Source organism: Paralichthys olivaceus, chromosome 2 (genome assembly GCF_024713975.1).
Source record: "Paralichthys olivaceus isolate ysfri-2021 chromosome 2, ASM2471397v2, whole genome shotgun sequence".
In the NCBI taxonomy this organism is placed as follows: Eukaryota; Metazoa; Chordata; class Actinopteri; order Pleuronectiformes; family Paralichthyidae; genus Paralichthys; species Paralichthys olivaceus.
This window is the reverse complement of record NC_091094.1, coordinates 6,780,901-6,805,654: the sequence shown is the minus strand read 5'-3', so window position 1 is coordinate 6,805,654 and position 24,754 is coordinate 6,780,901. Positions and strand designations below refer to the sequence as shown.

Sequence of the window (24,754 nt, the reverse complement as noted above, 5' to 3'; positions counted from 1 at the left end):
GTATCCACACACTTTTAGCTGCATAAAGAATTGTGTTGGCTTATTTATTTTCTTTATATTTTTCTTTAACACTTTTCACTGTACTGATGACCCTGTGTTATATGACAAATAAACATAAGAAAATATTCCTAATTGCTGCATATAAAAAGATGTAGTAGTACATATATGAAATGAATAAACATTTTGACAATGACCATTACAAATAAATATGAGGTAACTTTATACTTGAAGATACTGTATGTCAAACTCCATGGTATAATGTGTTGCCTCCATTCATTTTTACTAAAACATGTGTCAGTGTCTAATCATTTGAGTAGATTGCATTGACTTTATTTTGAATATGCCTTGATTTTAGATTATTGGCATATTCCTATGGGTAAATAATACAGTGTCTGAAGTGATGTATATTATAGACTCGGATTTCAGATAGGTTAGAACAGGCTGTTGTATAATTGACCTGTCATGAGCAGACGATCACGTCCACCTATGAAGGGGGCATTAGATGTGACGTGATGCTGACTCATGTTCTGACTCAACATCTGACAAACTAAAAAAAAACACAGATAGCCAAGAACAAAGACAGAACGTGAACCACGTGATGCTGCTCTATATCCACTGACCTCAGCTTTAATTCTGGAACATTTAAAGCCATAAATCGCATCATTGAGCCACTCTGCCGTCTGCAAGTCACCGTTTTACTATAGTTTACGGTAGGTGACGTGACTCACTGCTCCGCTTTACGGTCCCTTACGGTAAATACGTCATCATGTTTTGGCGGGAATTCACCTGACCGATGAGATCACTGTTAAGATCAAAGAAAAGTCGTTTTTAATGTTTGGTCCGTTTGGAGACAGAAACTTCGAAGTGAGTAGACGCGGGTTTGCTTCTGTAGCTTCGTTTTAAACATGGACAGTGTTTAAAAAAGAGAACAAACATTTTAATGGTCAACAACATTTGCTTTTCTAACTACTTGAATGTCCAGTGTGTAAGATTTAGGTGAAAGGCATCTATTGGCAGAACTAGAATATAAAATAATCCTAGCGATGTTTTCATTAGTGTGTTTCATCTAAATTGTATGAATAGTTGTTTTCTTTACCCTAGAATGGGCTGTTTACGTTTAAATACTTTATATTTACATCGGAAGAGGTTCCTTTCTATGGAGGCCGCCATGTTTTTTTACAGTTCTCAAAACTGGACCAACCTTGAGTTTTTATGACAACTGAAGGCCACCAGGTTCTCTTACATGGTTGGATGGGGGGGTATTCACATGTCGCTAAATTCTACACACAGAATCTTTAAATGTCAAGATAACTCGACTTTCCACGTGGAAAATAACATGACAGGTGTTTTCAACTCAGCGTCTCCTCATCAGGAAGATGTTGCTCTTTGTGCCACCCTAACAGCTGAAATGTTGAGTGACCACCACTAGGTGGAGACACAGTGTTAACAATTGTGTTTTGCTGTTTACAATTAGTGCATGGGTCACATGGCTCTAACTAGTAAAATCAGTAATCAACACAGGTTGTTTTCTGGATTAATATATAAATATACATATATGCTACTTTGTACTAAGTATTATATTATATCGACCCCACTCATGTTTCATTTCAACAGTGCAATACTCACTTTCTGTCTGCAGTCTCAATATTATGTGTTTATTATGTGTAATCCTAGTTACACTGTATGTATGTTGTGTTTACATTGTGTATATTCTGTTTGTATTGCACGTTTACATACATTATCTCAAGGCATTTTACACCTTACAATATTATAAAGAACCCCAACTCAACGAGCAGCACTTATCTTAGTACTTATTAAGTACTTGGTAGTCATGAGCTATTGTACTTTTACCCTACTACTACTACTACTACTACAACATACATACATTTGAAAACAGTAGGCATGGGATTTAGTGGGAGATGCATGGGATCATTTCCATCTAATAGAGATGTTTGGTTTGGTGGCTGTTGCTCAGATGGTGGATTGGATCAGTGGTGGTAGAAATGCTGCCTCCTCCTGACCACATGTTAAAATATCCTCAAGCAAGGCACTGGACTCAAAATTACTCCTTAATTTGTGTATGAGTAGTAAATATTTATGTCAAATATAGAATCACTGAGACACGCAGAGTATAAACTGTAACCCTGACTTTTTTCCCCCAAAAAATGAGAGATTCCACATGGATATACATTAAAAGCGCTGACATTTCAAATACTTGTTGTTGCAGGAATTATGATCTGGATGGGAGACGTTGCTGAGCTGCTATCAGCAAACACCATGCTGACCTTTGCTCCCACTCGGCTTTACAGCAGCTGTACAGACAGTGGCAGCCTCTATCCCACTGGTGAGTGAACCGTTATATCAGGCATGTATGGGCTGTCAGAGTCTAACAACAAGGGTTGAAAAAGGTCACATGAGCACACACACACACACTCACTCAGAGTCCTGCTTTTCACACGCATACCCCCTCTCCAGATTATCCACGCGCAGGATGACAGGTGACCTTCTGATCGTGCGCTGTGTGACTGACTCTTCACGGCCTTCAGGAGCCCCTGTGTCATTGCCTCTTTGACATTTTGGACCATTACTGTCAGCAGCAGTAACAACAGCTGCTCTTTGTGGTTGCCACTTTGTTGTTAAGACACAGTTTCTGTTGTGATACAAGAAGGAGTTCACATATTTCCATCAAGCCTGATTGGCCGCTCGATCATCATCATCATCATATTCATGTATTGAGAAAAGATACATATAACATTTACACAGACACTCAGAGTATTCGATACCGTAAAGTAAACAGAATAAAGTTCATCCTCCTAAAAGATACATTGATTTTGATTCACAAAATACTTATCAATAATAAGTGAATTCATGCATTTGAATGACTGGATAGAAATGTACATCACATGAGTAATAAACAGGCAGTGGGAATAAAACAGTTTAATTAAAGCCCTTATATCAAATAATTCACCAATAACATGCATACCATTAAATTGCAGTTGATTCAACACCACTATCCACTACCACCATCACAAAGACATGTAAAGACATTTACTAATGAATATTAGTATAGTATAGTCTTAGTATTATTGAGTGCTAGGTCAAGTTTATATTATATTATATACAAGTGGTTAGAAATGTGTTTTATTAATATCCTATATTTTTCTTACATTTAAAAAATGTATTATAGAAAAATATTATCTTAGAAAGAAAAAGTACATACAACAACTCACATATACCTTGTTTAAATGTATACTATGGTCTGTTTTACATATGTGTACCTATGTTATGAGTATTTTAATAGCACACAAAGTTAATTTTTTCCTCACAGTCCCAATCGACCCCGTGCTGTCCCTTCAGTGAGAGTGCCCCACAGTGGCGATTCCTTTTGGGGCACTTTGACATCTCCCCTTGGCTCCAGGCCTGGTACTCCATGTCACTCCCGTTCACCCACAGCCAGGGACCAGCCAGATAGCGCAGGCTGTTCCACACATGGTCTGTTTGGGCTTCTCTGCTCATCTGGAGCATTTTAGTCAGAGCAGTTTCAGAGGTCAGGCTGACCAGGTTACTTTTCTGTTGGCGACAGTGCTCCATTGCCTCCTCCCATGTTTTCTTTTCCTGCACCAAAACCAGGCTGCTCTGAAAACAGTAGAACTGCAATTGGGTTTTCTCACAGTCTTTTGCTTCCCAGCCTTTTGTGCTGTGTACAACACAATTGCCGTCTTCTCCCTGAGTGATTTCCTCTGTTGACCAGTTGAAGAATGATGCATTTCCCCCTCCCGACCACTTCCAAGTACCACTGGCATCTTTGTAGAGACCTATCCAGGCGTTAGGAGGCCCTTGTTCGTGTTTGATTGTGTAGAGTTCTCCATCTTCCTTTAGGCTGTTGACTGAAGACAGATCAGTGTGGCGCTCTCTACAATAGTTTCTGGCTTCTGACCAAGACATTTTTATGGAGACAGCAACATTTATCCCAAAGCTGGCGCAGACGACCCCCTTGATGAGACCTGTGAGAATCAGAAATGCGAAAGCCCTCTCCATCATGCTAAAGTAACGCTGTGGTTCCCTTCTTTGAAATGATGTCCTCCTGTCCAGGGTCTTTAGGACATGTAAAGGAGCAGCCAGCACCCAATCGCTGTGCATCCCAGACTGTTAGGAAAATCCACAGGCCGGCACACATACCCGTAGTGATGAGGGCATTCAAATGCTCGCAAATCAGGCTGAATGGGAAAGATGTCTTCAACTCGTTTCCATCGTGCCATTTCCAAACATTTCCCCAATCAAGAGACCACTTGTGATGGGATCTCATTTCCCCTGCTGTTTATGCAAATGAAGGACATCTTGACCATTTAGACCAAAGGATTTTGAAGCCAGTCTGACTCTACAGATGGGTCCATTGTCAATCTGTGTGTGTGTGTAGGAGGGCGTCAGGAGGGGCGGCTTTACAATGAAAATTAGAAAATTGGGGGCATCCACCAGTTTACTTGGTAATGTAGGAACCCTCTAATATAAAGGTGTAAAAAGCCTGAACATGTCTTAACAAAAGAAAAAATTCAATATTTAGTGGCCAGTGTCAATATTTTGTTTATATGTATGAGAAATTGTCTCCTCCCTTTACGGTATGTACAACCCAGGAATCATTACTGCACTGGCCTCACTGAAGGGCATCGCTGATGGTATGTTTTGAATAGAAAATTAGCTTTTTCCCTATGTTCATTCAAACTATAACCTTTCGCTGGGTTTGCTACGGCCCGTCCCAGTCTTAGTCAAACTATCTATTTGCATTCCAATAGAAACCATGACGGAGAACATAGAATTTTCTTATTTTAGTGTTAAATGCCATTATCCTTCACTGTGGCTTCATATGTTAATATAGAATTTTGAGAATGATTATCAAGTTCAAATGTCTGTTTTTAAGACAAGCATTTTTTATTTGTCATTGTCTTGGGTGGAGCTTGAATAAATGCGCGATCATATTTTTACACCCATGCTGCGGTAGAGGCTGGGTGTATTGTAATTGGCGGTACTTGCGTGTTTGTCATCAAACTGATAACTCAGAGGGTTTTAATCTAATTTGGGTATCCCTTGCTGAATTAGTTGCAGGTGTGGTCGTGACCTATATTGAGGATTTTCTTTCAAATCCATCAAAGATCAATTTATGCAGCCTTAAGGGACTGAGATATATTATTAATATTTTTAAATAATTTATATAAATTATTTGTGCAGTCATCATAAATCTTGGTAGATGTCTTGGTTGGTCAAAATTTTACTAAATTAGGGAGGTGTGTTCTGGGGGCAAATATTAACCAAACTCTTAAGTGCAAGTGGGTGATGATGAGATCACATCAGTCAAGATGCCTATGAGCCTGTGATTTTGCTCACTGGCGACATCTTGTGACATCTCCTAAACACACACACACACACACACACACACACACACACACACACAGACACACACAATGTTTAAAATGCGTTGGTTCTTGAACCACATGTGCTAAAACAGACGTAGACTGGAGACATACCACAAATATTTTGTCAACAATCACAGTTTATGAATCAGGCAGAGTTACAGGCTAGAAAACAGGCTTATTTACACATGCAGTACATTATGAAAGCAACCAGTTGTTCAAAAGAGAAGCTAAAAAAATGTGTAGCACTGATGCATTTTCATTTTTATCAACAAGGAGATAGAGACATTCTTTGGAATGCTCAACCTGCTGCATGTTGTGTAGGAATTTCATGCTGGTGATTTTGTTTACCAGTCTAGCACCTTAAAAGAATCTTGAAAAGACCTTTTTCTCAGAATAAAAAAAAAATGCTGCCAGGGTTTCACCATTAACAAAGGCAAGAAGGAAGAATGTTACATCGTTTAAAAAAAAAAAAAAAAAGGGAAACTGTACACTAATGGCCTCATGAAAAAGCACCACACAAAAATAGAAATGTACTTTGCAACCTATCCCAATTAAACTTTGAAGTATTAATATCCATTTTTCAATTTCTATTATTCTATCAGTGAAGCACTGACGCATTTCCACATTATGAGCAGCTTTTAGTAGCATTATTTAATTCCCCTGTAAAACCAAAGATGATGCTTTCTGCTTGATATCTCAACTACTTCCTACACAACTAACACTGTGTCAGCTGGTCTTTGGTTTCCATGAAGAATCTTAACAATGGTACATGTTGCTCTAAGTTCGAGAAGAAATTGAGAAAACTTTAAATCAATTCAAACGTTGCAGTCTCTTATTTTTCCAAATTTTTATAGGCCTATAGTTAAGGCAGAAAGTGAGGCAGAATATTTACTGTATTACACAGACCAAAAAACCAAAACAATCAAGCAGTGAGCGTCAGTCCTTTTTTACAACAGTACAGAAACTGCTCTTCTCATCTATGCCTGGCCTTCATTGGTTTCATGGCCACACAGTTGAAATAGTTGAGCATGTTCTGCTTCTTCATTAGGGTTCAGCATCATGTATTTGACATAACACAACTGATTCTACAATGTTTACTACCAGACTGACGTCAGGGCAGCCAACAGGTTCCAGTCAGCGCCCTGCAGATCAGTCTCAGTCCCAAACAGCATCTGTTGGTTCCTCTTGACACCGGCAGTGGCCGGTGATTTTCACATTACAGGCATTGTCATTTATCATCATTGTAGTGATGAGCTTCATCATTGTTTTCAGCGTCGTCTGGGAGGTACAGGTTGAGGGCTGGTGGGGGTGTGGTTGGATGTAGTGAAGCGGGTTCATGTTGAATTTGTCTCAGTGTTTGGACAGTCTCTGAGGCAGCACAAGGGGCTTGTGGATGGTGTGTCCCAGTGTGTAACTGGTAGAACGGGACGATGAGGGAGAGGTTGGGGGTGTAGTGATTCACATCTCTGTATCTGCCACTGGGGTCTGGGAGTGTCCATTAGTGGTGGGGGTCTGATTGGTCCCATTTTCAGGTGGCGACTCTCCGTTGGGTGTGGGCTTGTCGAGGGGTTCCTGGGGCAGCGGGGCTACGGACACCAGGGTGTTAGCCTGGTTCTCCTCATCCACCTGGAAAGACTCGGCCTAAGAAGAGAACAGAGCCCTCACGTGAGATCAGAGTTTAACCTACAGGTTTAATAAGATGTACAAACAAGCAAGAAACAGACTTGTTGTTATGCGTAGTTTCTAAAAGTAAATTAATGCATTTTTCATCAATGAGGTTTATGGGTGTCAGCTGTGTGCGCACTCAGATGAGTGTTGGTAATTCTTTAGCTCTTGAGAGGTCAACAACATGTGAGCAAGCTATTTGGAAGTGGCTTGGTAAACGTTTGATGAGGTGCTCTGACTGTCAGCCAGGCCGTTGTGGATAATGTTTAATGCTTGATTTAATGACAGAACCTTATAGGCATGTTCATAAAAATGGGTGCGCCTCCATATGTAAACACTTTTAGTGACGACACAAGTTTTGCAACAAAAAACCAAAACCATCTGTTGACCCCTGGCAAAGGGTTGAATTGCAAACAGCTTCAAGGAATTAATGTTGCTTTGAATTGTGGGACACAGGAGTCAAACACGTCCTCCCATCAAGTCAGGAATTGACTTAGGATTGACCAAGGATAACCAAACATTTAACCTCAAGTTGAGTTCATTTAACCTTTTTCAAACATAGTATCCTCAGTGAACTGAATCTTGTGGCTCCACATTATCTTGGGGTACATCCATACATGAGTTTTTCTTTTAGTGTTTTAAATCAAAAACCATCCCAGTTCCTCGGCTGACATACAACGCAGAAGGTAGCCAGGCCTTTCTCTGACAGCTGACCTCATGAGCACGTTTAAAATATAGCTTTAGCAAGCTGATTATAAATTGTGTTGAAACAAAACTTTCCTGTTCCCTGACATTTTAATTACCACCAATTTTTGAGGTGGTAATTAACAGCGTCACACACCTCCTCCAACCTATACTCACCAGTCTGACTCCTTTAGAGTTCTTGCGGTGGGTCTTGAAGTAATAACCAGCCACAAGCAGAGCAGCGAGCAACAGGCCAGTCAGCAGCAAGGAAACCAGGACCAACTTCGAGTTCTTCCCCCAGCGAGGAACAGCTTCCTCCACATCAACCTGAAACAAAACAATGACAACAAAATAGCAGGATCACTTGACTGATCACTGGACCAATGTGCTTCTTACAAGTCAAACTAATGATCAGTGACTGCACAACATGAACGTGACACACGAAGACACAAGATTAAATGCAGCTGTGTCATTATGTGGTTTCTGTTGTCAGAACTGTGAGAATAAAAACAACCCCCACTCATATCCTGTGTTGGTGGAGGTTTATCCAGAGAAATTAAATTTTCCTTTTGCTTAAAATCAATATCAGACAAAAAAGATGCCAGTGAATAGACTGTGTAATAAAGAATGAGTCTGTGTGGAACATCGTTAACTTGCTAATAAGGTCATTCAGTGTGTGCTGAGGTAAGAAGAGAAACGCAAGTCAGGAGAAGAAAGGAGGGTGTGACTGGCACACCCATAACCCGAGATTGTTCCCTGGGTACTGAAAAAATGTTTTGCAGCTGACAGTTGGATTGTTTGTGGGTTTTTTTGTTTGTCACACTAAACTCAGCCTGGCAGCTGGAAGCCTTTGGATAACTCCAGGAGTGTTTTTCTTCTGCCTGGTGTATTTTCTCCTCCACTTCCATATTATATGTTGCTGCAGTCTTACTTTTTTATTGGATCCTCATTAATCATAGTATTGTTTGTCATTTTTTCTGTTTGTGGGAGTGGGTACCAGCTTGGTCCATGTTTTAAGACAATTCCGAGGACAATCACAGACATGTATGTGAACATGATTTTAAGGTAGAGGTCCTACCAATAACTACTGATTAAAAATACTATCTCAGGTACATGAAGAATATACACATGTAGAGCATTTCTACATTAAGATATGTGTGACACTTTACCTTATCTTTGATGTTGTCATTGTTGAACTTGTTGGCCATGCCTGTGATGTCGGCTGCAAATAAATACAGAAATAAAAATTATTCCGAGAAGTGCAAGTGTACATGCTGCTAATCTTATGCCCCTTAACTAAGGCTGCATCTGATTAAAATGGCGTTTTAAACACAAATTATCATCTGAAGGCTCAGGGTGCGAATTAACGCAAGCGTGTTACTGACCTTCGACATATTTTCCAGACACAAGGATTTCATCCGAGTTGTCCTCCTGGTAGAGCTCCAGTTTACAGTCTTCTCCACACAGCTCCTGCACAACACTTTCAATCTTCTGCTTGGTGTCTTTCTGCAAGGGGAAGACATTTTCAGATAATTAGTATTGAAGCATTTTCATTTCAAAATGTGAATGGTTTCATTTATCATATTATTTATTGCACATTGCAGAAGGGGATATTCATTGATAACCCCTGGTCAGCTCCCTACAAAAATACTAATTCAATACACTTTTTGTCCAATTCTAATCTCTATCTCCTCATGGCTCCGCTAGCTCTCCATTCCGTGTGCACTAAAAATGAATCTGGTGTAAATATGCAGACCTGGCTCTGTATTTGGGAAACAAAGAAAGCTGAACAACCTGAACAGAACAACACTTTTCCAGCAGTAACAACGTACTGGGGGCTAAATGGTTATTAACAGTATATACGTATCTTCTTTCTTGGAGCGATTTTCAAGAAAACATATGGAAACACCACGTGTTACTCAAATGAGATGTGTCACCTTTCCTCTGCTCTCTACTTTCAAGGGATGTTGGGACCAGACTAACACTGCACCACACTTAGGATAACTAACCAAAGGAAGATACAATAACAAAAGGGTGAGCTGTTCAAATGAGGAGAGATCTCTGGGAGTTGCCTTCTGACAGCACCGTGGGCTGCAGTGACTGCACACCAGTACATAACGTTCCTCGAGTGGGCAGCAGCCAGTCGGTAACAGTGGTGGTACAAAGCAAACGGTACATTAGTGTCTGCTTCTTCAAGGGCAGACACACACTCATTGTCGCAGCTTATTCTGGTCATCAAACATGTAGTTTGTGCAAATACAGCCAGTGTAATTTGTCTACAGATAAGGATAATGTTTATGGTGGCTAATTCCAACTTTTGGATGCACCTTTGTAAACCGTGTGCATGAATGTGGGCGAGCTGGAACTTCTGACGGAGCAGTGAAGGGAGGGGTGTATTTGTTTTCAAACATCAACACTCGCTACCCAGATTCACTGACTCCACCTTTAATCTTCAGTGTTGTCTTGAATCTGCCACTCCTCCCCTAATCCCTTCTCTCCCTCTGTTTCTTCAACTTTAATCCAATAAGGGATATCACAGTCTTGTGCGCGACCTTTTCCCTGATGTCATCTGATCCAATCTGCCACACTGAACGCCTCTTGATACCAGCTCAGTAGTTTAGCTATGGGCCTGAAACAGAACCCTCTGTCTGGAAGTCTTTGTCTTAAAAAAGCACAGATGACATAAAGTGAATTATTTGACCCAATTTTGCAGGCAGTTTTTTGGAGTCCGAAAACTTGTCTAAGGTCAGGATGCTGATCTAACCCTTCTCAGTGTCCTCCTCATTAAACACTGTGACATTACATCATAGTGTGTAAGAAACATTTAAATAATTCACAGATCTATAGAACGGCAGGTACCTGTTACAATTAAACAATGATTTATTTTAAAATGACATTGCAAAAAGCTTTAAAGTTTATTACAGAACTAATTTTATATCTTCCTATGTGGTATTAAATTGCCTAAAGTTTTACACTAATACTTTAAATTTAATTTGCAAAATGGCTTAATATTGGATAGAGGCTGTGAGTTCTGTAGGAAACATAAGAGAAAACCCAGCTGAATTTGGTGGTAGTTCTGGGCTTGTTATGAAAAATTAATGAGTACACAACCCCCTGATGTACATTTGGCTGTTTGTAGCTGTTTATGCATTGTTTAAAAGTTGAATAATGGATTTGTTTCTCAGGTTCTGAAAGTTGAAATCACATCTAGTGGTTTCAGGCCTACACGTAGAGGCTGTGATGTCTGCAGACCTCAAAGCTGTCATCCTGGGAGACTGAGGAATTTATATTTCTAAACACAATCACACTCACTCACCCACCCACACACCCACGCTGCTGCTCCAGGCCTCTATACATTACACATTCTCACAGCAGCGGTGAGCCCACCCATCACGCTCCCCTCCTTTTGCCCTCACAGCTCAGTCTATGGCTTAGATGCACAGTACAAGAATCCTTTTGGACTTTCCTTCTCATGTAAGAGGGAAATATTAACAAGGATGGATACAGTTTTTCTCAAGCTACATGAGGGGCCTCAAAACAAAGACTATTTCACTTTCAGCATAGTTTGTTGCATTTGCATGAATATTTGGACCTCATGCAGGATTATATGTATCATATATAGATATTTAATCTATCGATAATTCCAGAAATCTGGATGACAGCAGCAACGACAAATGATTCTATAGTTCGGGGTTTTACATACTGACTCGAGCTTAACTAAACTTTAAAATAACTGATTAACAGATCTTTGTGGAGCAGCGGTGGAGCAGCTTCAGGGTTGCAGAGCTGCAACCGGCATTACCACAGGTTACGCAAACAGCCCATTCTACAGTAAATCACACGTAAGTAGATATTTATGTAACAGACAGTAGGGAAAGTTTTTTTATACTCACACAGTTGGATGAGGCCTTGAGTTTCAGACTGACAGCATTTTTGTCCTGCACCACCTCTTTGGTGACACACACAACATCATCATTTGGCCCCGGCTGCAGAGAGAAACAAAAACTGTAATTATCCCATTACGTCTCACCATTAGGCTCATGGCTGCTGTATACCATTGACTGAATTATATAAATTATAATGCCATTTGGTGCAAATTTGAATCCCAATACCTAACTTTTTCGATGACCATACACACATTCTTTTATTTAGGCCATTTAAATTTATTCAAAATGATCAAAGAGGAAACCTAAATGTGTGCCTGCAGCACAGCACATGCAGATGAACAACAAACTCCATCTCAGAAAAACAAAAAGTCAGAAAGCTCATTTATTCAATTATTCATACAATGCAAATTTGTGTCCAATTTTGGCTCGAGGCATATTTGTAAACAAGACCAAAGAAACGGTTCTGAATTGTATGAAATAACATAATTCATTTCCTTGTGTAAAATATGCGGCCACACTTTGTACTTAAAGAACAATCATTTGCAAGTTGTGTCATGTCAAGGATGCATCCTTGTATTAAATTATATTTATTGAATATAAATGATATACTATTACATGCATTTTATTGTTTGTAAAATAAAAGACAGCACTGTATGACTATGTCTAAAGCAGTTTTCAGACATTACATTTTTAGTTCAGGAGAATTGGACATTTGTGTTCTCACATTTAGGATAACATCTGCAGTTCAATGCATGTCTGCAGGCAGCTTGATCTGAAAGTCTGTTGTATCTTACCTGTGGAATGTTTCTGGGGCCGTCACCTCTAGATGGCATGGGTGCTGGGGTTTCTGCTTCCATGACTTTAGGTTTGTCGGTATGTGCCTCCGCAGTGGTCTGAGTTCCCTCATCAGCTGCCTCCTCTGGAGCCGCAGGGCTGCTGTTCTCAACGTTTCCTGCCTCTTCTGTAGCTGCTGTGGTCTTTTCAGTCGGCTGTAGAGGTCCCACAGTAGGGAAAACCAAGATTTGGTCCTGTGGATCCTCCGGCTCTGAAAAAACAATTTCACTTAAATTTTTAGTTTGTTCGAAGACAATGATCTTATTCTTCATATGTTTTTCTTTCTGTATTTTGAGGTTTGGTTTCAAAGGTGATACGGGCACATGGTTGGTATTACACACTTGTAGTAAACACAACCAATATAGTAGCCCACTCTCAAACATCCTTTTTCAAGGAGGTAGGAGAAACTACAGTGACCTTCAGGTAAAATAAAACAAACTCTTCGGAGCCAATGTTTGGTTTGACCTTTCTGGGATACTTCATGCCGATAGATCCTCCTAAATCCCACACACTCTTTTGAGTAAGCACCAAAAGTTCATGCAACCCACGGCCTTATTTAGAATTTAAATGTTGATATTCTGGACCATGCTTATGCAGTACAGTAGTATTGCATGATTGACTGTCAAAGTAGTTGACAGTAGTAGTAGCTTTTTATAAATGAATGGTTGTGTGTGTTTGTGTTTCTTACCAGAAGTTACTTTTGGAATCATATCTCCTCGTACATGTGACTCGACAGATGGGGCTGTTGCCATGACAATTCCCTCTTCCTGTGCCATGACTCCTGCTGTAAAATCAGAATAAAGCCATATGTCACTTTGTTTGAAAAAAACAAATGATTGAATTGATATGGTATTAATGCAGATGATTGCATGTCATTAAAATGATGTCATTCTAAGACTTTGGTCAAATGATCCTCCACATTACTTGTTGTGCAGTAAGACGTTACAACAACTGCCACAATCTGTCCTTAAATCCATGAGTCTCAGCTTTGCGGAACTATAAATAATGAATCACACATTGGTTGGACTGATCCCTCTGCACAGTCTGAGCAAATAAATCATCCCTTAATTCAAGATCTGAACCAGCCCAAAGCTCTGACCTCCTGCTCACTCCCACCGGGATGATTACTATGAGTCTCTCAGGGAAAACCAGCTGGCTCATGACAAACATGCTGTGAGCTCCATCATGGACGTGTGCCAAAGTTTTTTATATTCTTAAAGTGAGCTGTGGACCCGAATGATGCAGTTTAAACAAGATAGACTGGTTCACTGTCAATCAAAGCAAAGGGTTCTGTTTGGTTTTTAAGGCTTTCATGTTATTGTCCATCTGTACCTATGATTTACTTTTTCTGTCATAATTTATATACAGTCTATGGCCATAACCCACTTACATTTCTGACATTAAAAACACGCTGTTGGGCTTCTGCTGTTTTTTACTTTGACCGAAATTGAATACACTACAAAACCGACACACAACAAGAAATGGATTTATGAACATTTTTAAATCCAGTGATCAGGCTTTTAGTGACGTTAGCAAACTGCACTCAACAAGTTCATATTTACCAAAGTGGATAATCTGTGACGTCCAAGAAAAGATAAATGTCTGTTAGTGAGTTCTACTTTCTCTGAATTGAGTGCTTCTTTACTGACGATTGAGAGGACGTTTCCATTTGTATTCTGCTTTTGTTTTGATTCATTACTTCTCGGAGGAAAGAAAGAAGTGTTCATACGCAGCACCAGATTGTCATGGGATCTGTGGCATCTCGGCAAAGAAAGACACATTCTTATCTGTGGCAGCCGATTTCGTCATATCAGTTTATAAGAAAACTACCGGTCGTCACAACTGAATTCAGTGCAGTGTGACGTCTTCTCACATATCAACTCGTTATTCCTCTTCAGGCCCCACATTTGTAAAGTGAGGTTGTAGTTCATAGCTGAGATAGTGTGCACTTTTCACCATGGTGTGAGAGGTCTCCTGAGTGTTCTCTGTAAGATATCTTTGAGTCCCTCGAGGCCCCCGGTGTGGAGGACGAGGCAATAGATCTTAAATAGATCCTATTGCCGTGGATAACAGATGGTCTCAGATTCATGCATCACGTCATGAAATAATTTACTTTGAAATTAAATCTTGCTCAACTCCGAGGTCTTGAAAAGATCATGTGGGCACAGTGACTCACGTTCGCTGGGCCATAAAAACGTTCCTGAAATATGTTTCAGTGGAATGATATTTGATTAATCCTCACAATGTGCAACTGAGAGGTTTCAGGTAATGATGCCATTGAACACATCACTTATTCCAAAGTTTTGATTTATGCAATAGGCCAATTATTCCATTTTCAGGGAGCTTTGTGACTGTAGGAGTCCTTGAGAAATCACAACGCTAAATCAACATTTTGATTGGATATTTGTAGTCAGCTGTAAAATGTTGAAATAACTTTGAGGGTACGTTTGATTTCTTTGCGCTAATTAAAAAAAATATGCCACCACGCCCTACAGGCCCTGAGTGAATGAGCCACAGATCATTATTACTGAGGTCAAATTGCAAGCATAGTATCCAGAGTTGACCCTGAATACTTTAAATGCATTCACTTCACCCAGATCTCCCTGGCTCTGTCTAACAACAACATTACCTCATATTCAAAACATTTCCATACTGCCTTACCTCTGCAGATCTCATTACTTCTCACCCTCTCGCTTTTAAATTCCTCTCCGGTCGCCAGATAAAGTTTGTGATTGATTTTAGGTTTGAAATTGCATAGTGCAGCTAGTGCTTTTGTTTACTTAGAGCTTTACTTTAGTTGTAGACTTAAAGTTTAGAGTTTGTGTCTTTTAAACATGACCTTAGTTTTGAACTTTAGATTTGTGTATATTAGAATAACTTTGAGAAGACGTTTTTGACCATGGACCTAACATCCTCTGGTAGTTGCTAACATCTGCTCACATCTACTGGCGGTTGGCAGGCTAACTAGTTCGAGAGACATATGAAGGATATTCACCTTGTCCTACATATTATTTAAATTATTTACAGGCCTCTTTGACTGTTCAGTGAAGAAATACAACTAATGACAGCAAACATTTGTTACGACATCTGAAAACATGTATATGTACATTTTTAGGTGATATTTCAAAGCTTTGCTTGAGTCCATTAAAACAAACAGTTTAACTGTAATAACAAGTTAAACATTGGAGTACAAGACAGCAAAGACATGCTACAGTCCTTGTTGTTTTATCTCGTAGAATCTCATTCTGTTTTTCACTCCTTTAAATTGTTGTTGTGTCTTTATATTTTAATTCAATTATTCAGTTAAAATCCATTCGATTTTTGTTAAAATAACAATACGAGTTGTTTTACTCCTCTGCTACACTCTTGTCTCCATGTGGTCTCACCGATTCCTGTCAATACTTGATGTGTCCACACATGAGGCCTGTATATTCACACAGTGGTGGCACTGTGACACTATTCCACTGACTTCCTCAGATAAATCATTGTTACAGACAGGTGCCACAAGTGCTGAACAAACGCTACGTGTGTCTGCGTGCTGGCAGATGGTCAGGAGGTCTTCTAGCATGTTTAGCAACTGTGCCTTGCAGCTGTCTGTCAACCAGAATCTTCTGCACCCTGTGGAGCTTTAAATTGAAGGAGGAAGATCACAGTCACTGACCTCGAGGCTGTTCTGCGATTTCTGCCACCATGTCGAATCTATTATAAAAGCTCACATGCTCAGGTTTCACTACGGAGCCAGGATGAAGCCAAATTTAGTGCCTTATCTCGGAATGCCTGGTGTCTGTAGTTTACTATGAGAAGCATTAGTGTGGGCGTGGACCAGCAGTAGGTCAAGGGCTGCCTAACCTTGTAAGTCCTGTATGTTAGACTCCTTCCCTTGTCTTGTAGCCTCCAGCTGCCATCCCTCCACCATCTCTGAGGTGGTCTGTTTGCTTATTTTACCGGAAAAGGATGAGGAACAGAATGGGTTGGATGGTCAGGCATAAATCAGGGTTCCTCATACAAATGTGACGCACAGGAGTGCCAGAGTGCAGAGGCTAAAATGTGTCGTTTCAGCTCTGCGAGCACTTACTGTCATCGGGTGAGTTGTAGCCAACTGGGAGGTAAAACCTGTCAGGGGTGTTATCCGTCTAAAGACAGACGCTGAAGCTGATGAGTGTGTTTAGTTTGGAGTGTAGGTCGGTCTCCGATGAAATCTTGGAGGAACGTTGTGGTGATTTACTGGAGGCTAATTTCCTTTTGAGCCAGAGTAGCTCTGTCAATATTTAAAAACAGTTTCCGTGTTTATACAGCACATTTTTGAGTTTGAGGGATTACGTGGTTTTTGAAGCCACAATGCAAAAAAGGCTTAAAAATCTTGTGCTCATGATGTCATAGCACCTCAAGCACACTTGTAAAAGTTGGCTGCTACATTTCCACCTGTTTGTTTAACTTCAGACATCAACTTCAACACAGCCGGTAAAGTCTATCCAGCCATCTGACCTGCCATCAGTCATTTCACTCAAAGGGTCCTGACAAACCAGAGTCCAGACGGAAGGAAATCTCTACATTTAACTGCATTTAAGCAAATCTATGTGACATTTCCAAACACCTTATTTTTTCTGCCCACTCTGACTTAAATGTACCTCAGACTTTTTTGGCAGGCGTAGACATGGCAAGGTGTTACAAGACCAAAATGTAGAAGTGTGAATGTTGGCAGAGTGAACTTCTTTTGCATCGTTTTGATTGTAGAAAAAAAGCTTAAATTCAGCGTTTGATGGGGATTTGACGGTGGTCCAGCTGTAATTTATACCGGTGTCTCCAACCTCTGAACCCGTATCTGCCTTGTTGCCCTCCTACCTCAACTCAATCCCTCAACAGATTATCCCTTCATTTTACTGAACTTTTGTACACAATTTACATACGTCTGAGACATCCACAACCCTTGAGCCTCACCTCACATACAACAATCCAACCAGACTTGTCTTTCAGCCCTTCCTTTTGCTTAATGTTCAAGATATTACTCATCGGTCGCGTGTCTGTCTATTATTGCACAAACACAACAAGCGTAACCCAGTCATCCTAATCAGCCCTGACTCCATGTGTTCTACAGCATGAGACTTGACTCCATTGCTCCCAGGGAGATTTTCCCACCAGATTCCTCTGAGTGAAGGCTGTGGTCTGGAAAGGCTCCACCCTGCACCCCCCTCCATCTCTTGAGACTCCGGATGGAGGAATGTGGCGGGCTTTGGAAGAAGACGAGCCTTCACTCCCTTCAAACTCTTTCTGTCTGCTCGCCATCTCCAAGTCACGCACAGCTAATCCCAGGCATCTCTCGAGGTGAGATGCAGACCCTGCACCATGTACAGGGATATTAAACAACATGCCAAGAGTCAGTTGGTAACAGCTAATATCACTCATGGCTCAAGGAAGCTTTGTCGCTCTGCGGCCTCTTCGGGCTTGTATATCTAAAGGCTTAATAAACATAAGTTCCACATGAAGGCACGTGTCGTCTTTACACAGCTTTGCATTTGTTCCTCTTCAGTGTCTTTTAATGACTTTAAAAAAAATAATAATAATAATGTTTTCAGGAGGTTTGGACACTTCTGTGGCTTTGCCCTCCAGAGAAGTCCTGTGCTCGTAGGGACCAAGTCTAAAAATATGGCCGTATATTCCCAAAGCCCCTGGCCTCTCTCCGCTTCTGTTGAGAAAACCCTGCACCGTGTAATAGGGCATGAAGAGGTGATAATGGTCTGCAAAAGTTTGAGGACCACCATGACAAACTCCCATTGCCTGAGTTTCTGCTAACACCCTCCTCGCCAGTTACCATATAATATATTGTTTTCTTAGAACCGAGACACCCGTTTATCTTAGAACGTCAGAAATTGAGTTGGCAGCTTTGACCAATGCCACAACTCATTTTTCCAAGATGTCTTAACTGCTCTGACTGAGTGTGTGAGAGTCTGTTCAAGCAAGACAGCTTCTATAAACACTCAAGACACATCACCCTCCCCTTTTCTATCAGGGTTAAAAGTACATACATATTCCTGGAAATAATCCCTGCATATGTATCTGCAGGATATATATATATATATATATATAAATGCATTCCACAGTCTTGACTGAGTGGGGGTGTGAGGTGTAATGATCCAGCATGTAACTGTGAAAGTGGTGATTTGTCATCTATATAGTGTAACACAAGACATACACATAATGTATGGTTTGTGAACAATGAGGGAAAATTGGTAAAATGCCTCATTTCACTGCCATTAAGAGGATCTTTCTTTATTCTGCCACCTCGAAGTATCTGTGACCCGACATCACTCCGGCATCAGCTGGATAGAAATATGACTCAAGAGCACACCTCCTCCACCCCACCCTTCCCTCACTCGCTCGCCCCAACATGGATTCTGAAAGTTGAATAGCGGAGAGATACAGTAATGGCTCTGTGATATCTTTTCATTGAAAGTTTATCAACCTTGGCCTTGTATAAATATGCCAGGATCTGAACTAAGATCTGAACTAAGACCTGAGTACCATAAGAGCGTGGAGGAACTTGGATTCACTCTGTTGCAGATGTACCTCCAAAGGTTAGTCAGACGTATATAACATGAATTTTCTTTAAATGTTTTAAAAAACAAACATATTGTTTTTTGTTATTCAGCTCCATACGCGTTGACCTCTTGTTAGCTTTGTAAAACAGTATTTTGTATGAATGAAAACACCCTCCATTCACTCTTGTTTTCTTAATATGTCCGTCTTCATTATTTAATATCCTGCTGCCCTTGAAGAATCTGAATTTAAGAGTAAAGCGTGTGCAGAGGAATGTGACATCGGAACCCAGTCCCTTAGGGTCAAACATGCTCTGCAACTCTACCCTCTTTGAAACAACAGACTGCTGACCCCACTATGTTGACCCGCCCCACACACACACACACACCCAGCACCCCCACTCACATCGTTCCTGTCACAGCGATTAATAGCAGAACCTTGGCCATTCTCCTCTCTTGGCAGAAAATCAACTCGCTCTCATGGTTTCAATCAGGCCCATGAAGCTGCACTTACTTCGCCAACACTGCCCAGCTGCGCCGCTCACCCAACCCAACCCTGAGGCCTCGACGGCTTCTTATCGAGAGCTGGCTGCCTGTTACCAGGGACCACATTCAGGAAACATGACATCTGCTTTCATTTGGCAGCATTAAATCACCACCCACCCACAACCCTCCCCCACCCTCAACACATACACACACACACGATTGACCACTGCAGTTGCGATTACCTTGAATGAGCCTGTCTGCTGTGAGTGTGTGCAGGTAGACCGTGAGAGGAGAGGATCCTGTTGCAGAGTGAGTCATATCTGGCCATCAATAGCTCCAAGGCTCAACATTGATTTTGTCCAGAGAGAATTTGAGACGCACAATATCTTTCAAAAAAATCTACCAGAGTAATTGCTTGCACACATATCAGGGGCGGTATTGAGAAACAGCCATAATAGGCCATTACGACTCTGAGCTGAAGTGCACTTAGTCGACGTGCAAAGATTTGTTGTATGCTTTAAAACATCATTTGCTTTAATTTAGGTATTTCTTGTTGCAGGTTGCCATGTGATACTCAATTCTTCACTTCCTTTCATTTCCCATCAATGTGTCCAGTTTACAGATCAGATTCCTGCATCCTCTGACTGTTTCATACTCGTGGAAGTATACAGCACTTATTGTACATGAGCAATCCAATCAGAGCAAATACAGTACACAAGTACAGAGCCTGAAAAAAAAAAAAGTAAAGACCCTTTCCCTCCAAAACACCACTAACATTTGGCTTTTATTTCATTTTGTATCATGCAAAATGCAGCAAATAGCAAGATATCAATGGGAGAGAGCTTCTCAATTTCCGGCAGACTTGTGGCGTTGACTTGGAACAAAAAAAAACTATTCTACTGGCAATGAGAAAGGAGACAATCACCTTTTCATCTGGTTTACCCACGTATACAAAGAAAACCTGAGTATATCTGCCAGTATTGATGTATAAGATGTTAATACCTGAGGGGAAAAGCAGCCTTTTCTTTTCTTATCAGGATGAAAGGATATTGAATCTTCAATGTGTGTGTGTTTGTGTGTGCCTGCTTCCAGATGTCTTGCCACCGCTGCCTCACTTGACTCTGGGTCCTGACTTGGCTCGGTCAGTGCCATTCGTTCTCACGAGAGAACCAAACTCTCTGTTGTCTTCTGTAATTCTTCTTCTGCGTCTGGTACTTCAATGGGTACAACACAAACAGCGATTTACATAATTACATGCTCTGGGGTTGCCAGTGAGGTTGGGCCGGGTTTCGTGCTTAACCAAGGAGCCTCCTAAAAACCACTTCACAGCACAGGCAGAGCTTAAACCCTACTACGAAAATTGTTTCTAAGTGTAGAGTTTTCTGAAATTCAACCCGGGACATTCCAATCATGTCACTGACAACAAAAGGAAATCTGAGCATACTTCATTTAACTGTGCACTGCTTCAGCTCACATCTGCTAAACGGTCTCTACAGGGGTTTCCCCCCAGTGTTTCTGATCATCTCCCGATGCTCGCCACCATCTGTGAATCCGCTCTGATCTTGTCATAGTAAAGTTCTTCATCTTTCCTGTTCTTGCATAACTCCACTCCATCTCTCAAGACTGACATGACAATTCAACAAAGGGGGATTGTTGCTTCACTCCAGAGACAGATGGTTTATCATCTAGTTGACTCCTGTGGATTGATTTTTCTAAACATCTGTATAATATCTGACGTTTCTCCATTGCCCTTCATTTTTAAGGAAAATGCACATTTGGCCCAGCACACAAGTCCCATGTTTTGAATTGGTATGTCCGTGATTTGTCAAGGAGCATAAACATGGTGCACGTCAAGAGATGCCTTTTTATAACTCAAAGGAAGAATAAAAGTTTGGTTTTGAAATCGACAGTGTGAAATGATGTCACAGCAGTTTTCTTTTGCGAAAAGCAGATGTAGCTGCTTCTCACCGAAGATGATCTCATTCCCATAAGATACATCCCACGAACGAGACAGGAGGTTTGAATTAAGCAATTTAGTGGTGTCATTTATTTCCAGCCACAAGAGAGGGCATTACGAATAATGGCATAGCTGTAGTTCATTCTCAGCTTCATTTTCTTTGACATGTTGGACATGTGCTGCGTTTATTTGGATCAGATCATAGCTTGTCCACTATTAAGGGATGAGACGACAACAGAAGTGCCTCCACGTGATTGATTTCTTAATTTTCTTGCTGCCACTGCAGAGAATTTATGTGCTAAACTGGAGCTCTATGCACTCACACATCTGAGTTGATCCAAACCTGAATAGTTAAGTATTTATAAAAACATATACAAGTGCTGCTCGATTCAAATCAACCGAAAAGTTCATCCTGGGGTTTGTTAATCTTAAGATACTACAGAGGCCTATTACTTCTATATGATAAATAAAGAAAACACATTTGATTATTTTGGTTTCTCTATTTTGATATGGAACTCAGCAGCGTGAGTCAAGTCCTATTTATGCATAGTTAAACATCAGCTATCCTTGATGCACCGACTTACATCAGCACAACCGCATTTCAGATGCACATTAACAACCAAACTCCACACCCTCCTCTCACGCACTCTCTCAACTGGCCTCACATTGCAACCAGCTAAATATAAACAAGCACATTTCTCAAGGTCCTCGATGATCATGGGAATCAGATCAATGGAATAGCAAGCATAGCAGCGGAGTGCCACTCATAAACGGTTTAAAACAGTAAAAGGCAGAAATGCTTCAGAATAAGAATCCTAGCTTCAAATCCCCATTTAAAACATCCCAGTGCCTCCACAACATTCAAAATCCCTCTCTCTATATTGATTTCTTTGTTTGTCACAGTATCCTGCAAAGTCATGTTTTTTTTTCTTTCTGGGAAATAAAACCATCTTTGTTAAACCCTTTTTCAAAACCTATAACGACTCATGTGTTATAGATTTGCTCTCATTGCAGAGATGGTACGATAGCATTCCAGTGAGTAAAAGGGTTGTAGGGTTAAAACCTGGATCCAACTCAAAGACCATTCAAACAAACACTCCTCCTACCCCACCCCTCCTGCCCCTCCCTCTCTCCCTGCAGATGGCCTTACAGTCTTTCTCAAACTATTTTACTATTTAAGTGTTTTTTCTTCTTTTAACTACTTACCATTTAAGAGTGAGGCGATGAGCAGCACAGCGAACGCCAACATCTTGCGGGGCTCTCCGTTTCTCTTTGCAGATGATGTTGCCATTCTCCTCCTGAGCGTGCACACGTCCGATGGGTGTGAGTGAAAAGAGAGGGAAAGAAAGAAAAGGGAGAAAAGGGCTGGGGCTGGTTGAGCCTGAGCAGTTTAGGGTTTCCTCTTTCACAGAGCGGGACAGGGTGGATAAAGCTCCACTTGTGTTCTGTCAGTTTTTTATATAGCACCCCCCCCACACACACACACACCCAACACCCCTCCCTGCTCCCCACTCCCTTACTGAGGCCCAGCCCAACATCTAGTCCTTCCCTGGTTCCTTTAACCCTTCCTGTGTGCCCCCACCCCTCGAGAAGAAGAGGGCGCAGGGCAGACAGAGGGAGGGAAAGAAGCAGGAGAATGGAGTCTTGTTGGGATGTTATGTATTTAAAAAAAAAAAAAAAAAAGAAGATAAACTTAGTGCAGCATTCTTCAAATACCTCTCCATGTTTATACTCACATTAAATATGCAGTTCCCATGTTTAAAACCATCCGCTGTAGTGTGTGTGTGTTTGTTACAACGCTGCAGAAAATGCTTTGGTGATCATTGCTTGTATCTCCGCTCACATTGGGGAACTATGTCTGCCTGAACTGTGAACCTTGTCTGGACAGAGGCAGTAATCTACCTCACAATAAAAGGTGATATCTGACAATGGGCTGTGACACCGGGGTCCTTAATAGGCTTATGGAGATAGACTACAGAGCCGAATAATCAAACCCGAAAACAAAGGTGCAGCCCACTGTTATGTTAATGATATTAATCCAAGCCTCCACTTCTCTGCCAGGCCATCAGTCAACAACCGCCGTCCCAGGAGTGAAGACACCACAGGGTCGGCTTAAAAACCGCTCACACCTCCACAGAGTCATGAAAGCACCCAGCAACCCCCACTATACCCCCTGCAACTGCGAGGATCTCTGCTTTGCTTTTGTTCGATGGTTGTTGGCTCTTTTGCTAGTGGTTCTCATGCTCTGTGTAAATCACACATCTGGAACCACTGGAGGAGGTATGCTAAATGAGTAGTTAAAAAATAAAAAGCCCCTCCCTCTCAGACAAAGAAAGCAACAACAGCGAGCGGAGAGAAGTAAACTGAACCACAGCCACATCTCACAATCTTTGAAAAAACGCTCCTGTAATTTGATACCAGTTGTGCCTGTAGTCCCCCCCCCCCACCCACACTCCCTGTTATGGCCCCATCCTCCCCCCAATCACTCCATTTCCTCCTGTTACCCCCGTTGCCGGACCCCTATCAAACACTGAACTCAAACAGCAGGGTGCTGAGGTGGTCAATTGGCCCCTGACTGTGACTCGAGATGAGCTTTGCTGGAAACCCCAAGAGCAAAAGCAGCAGTGTGCCCATTACAGCGTGCACAGCTGGACAGCAGCAGTCACGTCACTCCAGTAAAACATTCATTAGCCTGTTAGCTGGTTAAGTATTTCTGTTACTTGAGTCCCCATGAATCACAGCTTCCTGTCAGAATTTTACCCTCAATCAAGGGCAGCAGGTCAAGCCCCTTTTACTGCCCGTGTTTTTTCACTATCCGTTATTTTCTCTTTCCTCCTTGCACAGATCTGTAAACACTTATTTTTCACATAAGTGTGTGGCTGAAGTACAGACATTGTATTTATAGAAAAGCGTCGCAATTTCATCGTTTTGCAATTTCTGGTGTCGTTGTCTGCAGCAGTGCAACGACAATAACAAATCTTGGTTTGTGAAGCAAACTTCCAACAATCTGAATTGATATTTGTATGAAACAAAGTGTGTTTTCACACCTGGAGGTTCAGACCATAGTCTAGTAGCATTGATTGGTTTGTAGACAAGCGTGTGTATGATGTCATTGTGTTTCAATTCTGCTAACTTTTTTGAGTGTGTTAAAAATACAGAGGAAATGAATGAGCCAATTCACTTGGTTAATGTGGTTGCCACTGTAATATCATTATGGTTTTACTACCAGTAAAGTAAACGTCCTCGTGACTCAAACATTTCGTCTTTGGAGCCTTGTTTTCTTCAGAGGTAAGATTAAAA

The 24,754-nt window shown here is 41.1% G+C and overlaps 1 protein-coding gene and 1 long non-coding RNA gene across 2 annotated transcripts; one reads left to right on the top strand and one right to left on the bottom strand.

Moving 5' to 3' along the window:
• The first annotated feature begins 720 nt into the window (after positions 1 to 720).
• LOC109635544 (uncharacterized) lies at positions 721 to 17,966 on the top strand. The gene is made up of 3 exons (XR_011244389.1): positions 721 to 864; positions 2,228 to 2,344; positions 17,574 to 17,966. It is a non-coding gene; the product is annotated as an uncharacterized lncRNA (long non-coding RNA).
• Positions 5,526 to 22,911, bottom strand: si:ch211-286o17.1 (hematopoietic progenitor cell antigen CD34). The gene is made up of 8 exons (XM_020096801.2): positions 22,661 to 22,911; positions 13,167 to 13,262; positions 12,439 to 12,689; positions 11,651 to 11,743; positions 9,143 to 9,263; positions 8,927 to 8,979; positions 7,935 to 8,084; positions 5,526 to 7,049 (listed from the first exon to the last, which is right to left on the bottom strand). Exons 1-8 carry the CDS (start codon positions 22,743 to 22,745, stop codon positions 6,867 to 6,869), a joined length of 1,032 nt encoding a protein of 343 aa, XP_019952360.1. The 5' UTR covers positions 22,746 to 22,911; the 3' UTR covers positions 5,526 to 6,866.
• Positions 22,912 to 24,754: the final 1,843 nt, after the last annotated feature.

What these genes read in the sequence shown, in the direction of transcription:
- si:ch211-286o17.1 (XM_020096801.2), bottom strand. Translation starts at nt 22,745, where the DNA reads ATGGCAACATCATCTGCAAAGAGAAACGGAGAGCCCCGCAAGATGTTG. An exon ending in CATCGCCTCACTCTTAAATG is followed by an intron (nt 13,263 to 22,660) that starts GTAAGTAGTTAA and finishes CTGATTTTACAG; the next exon opens with CAGGAGTCATGGCACAGGAA. An exon ending in GATTCCAAAAGTAACTTCTG is followed by an intron (nt 12,690 to 13,166) that starts GTAAGAAACACA and finishes TTGTTTTTTCAG; the next exon opens with AGCCGGAGGATCCACAGGAC.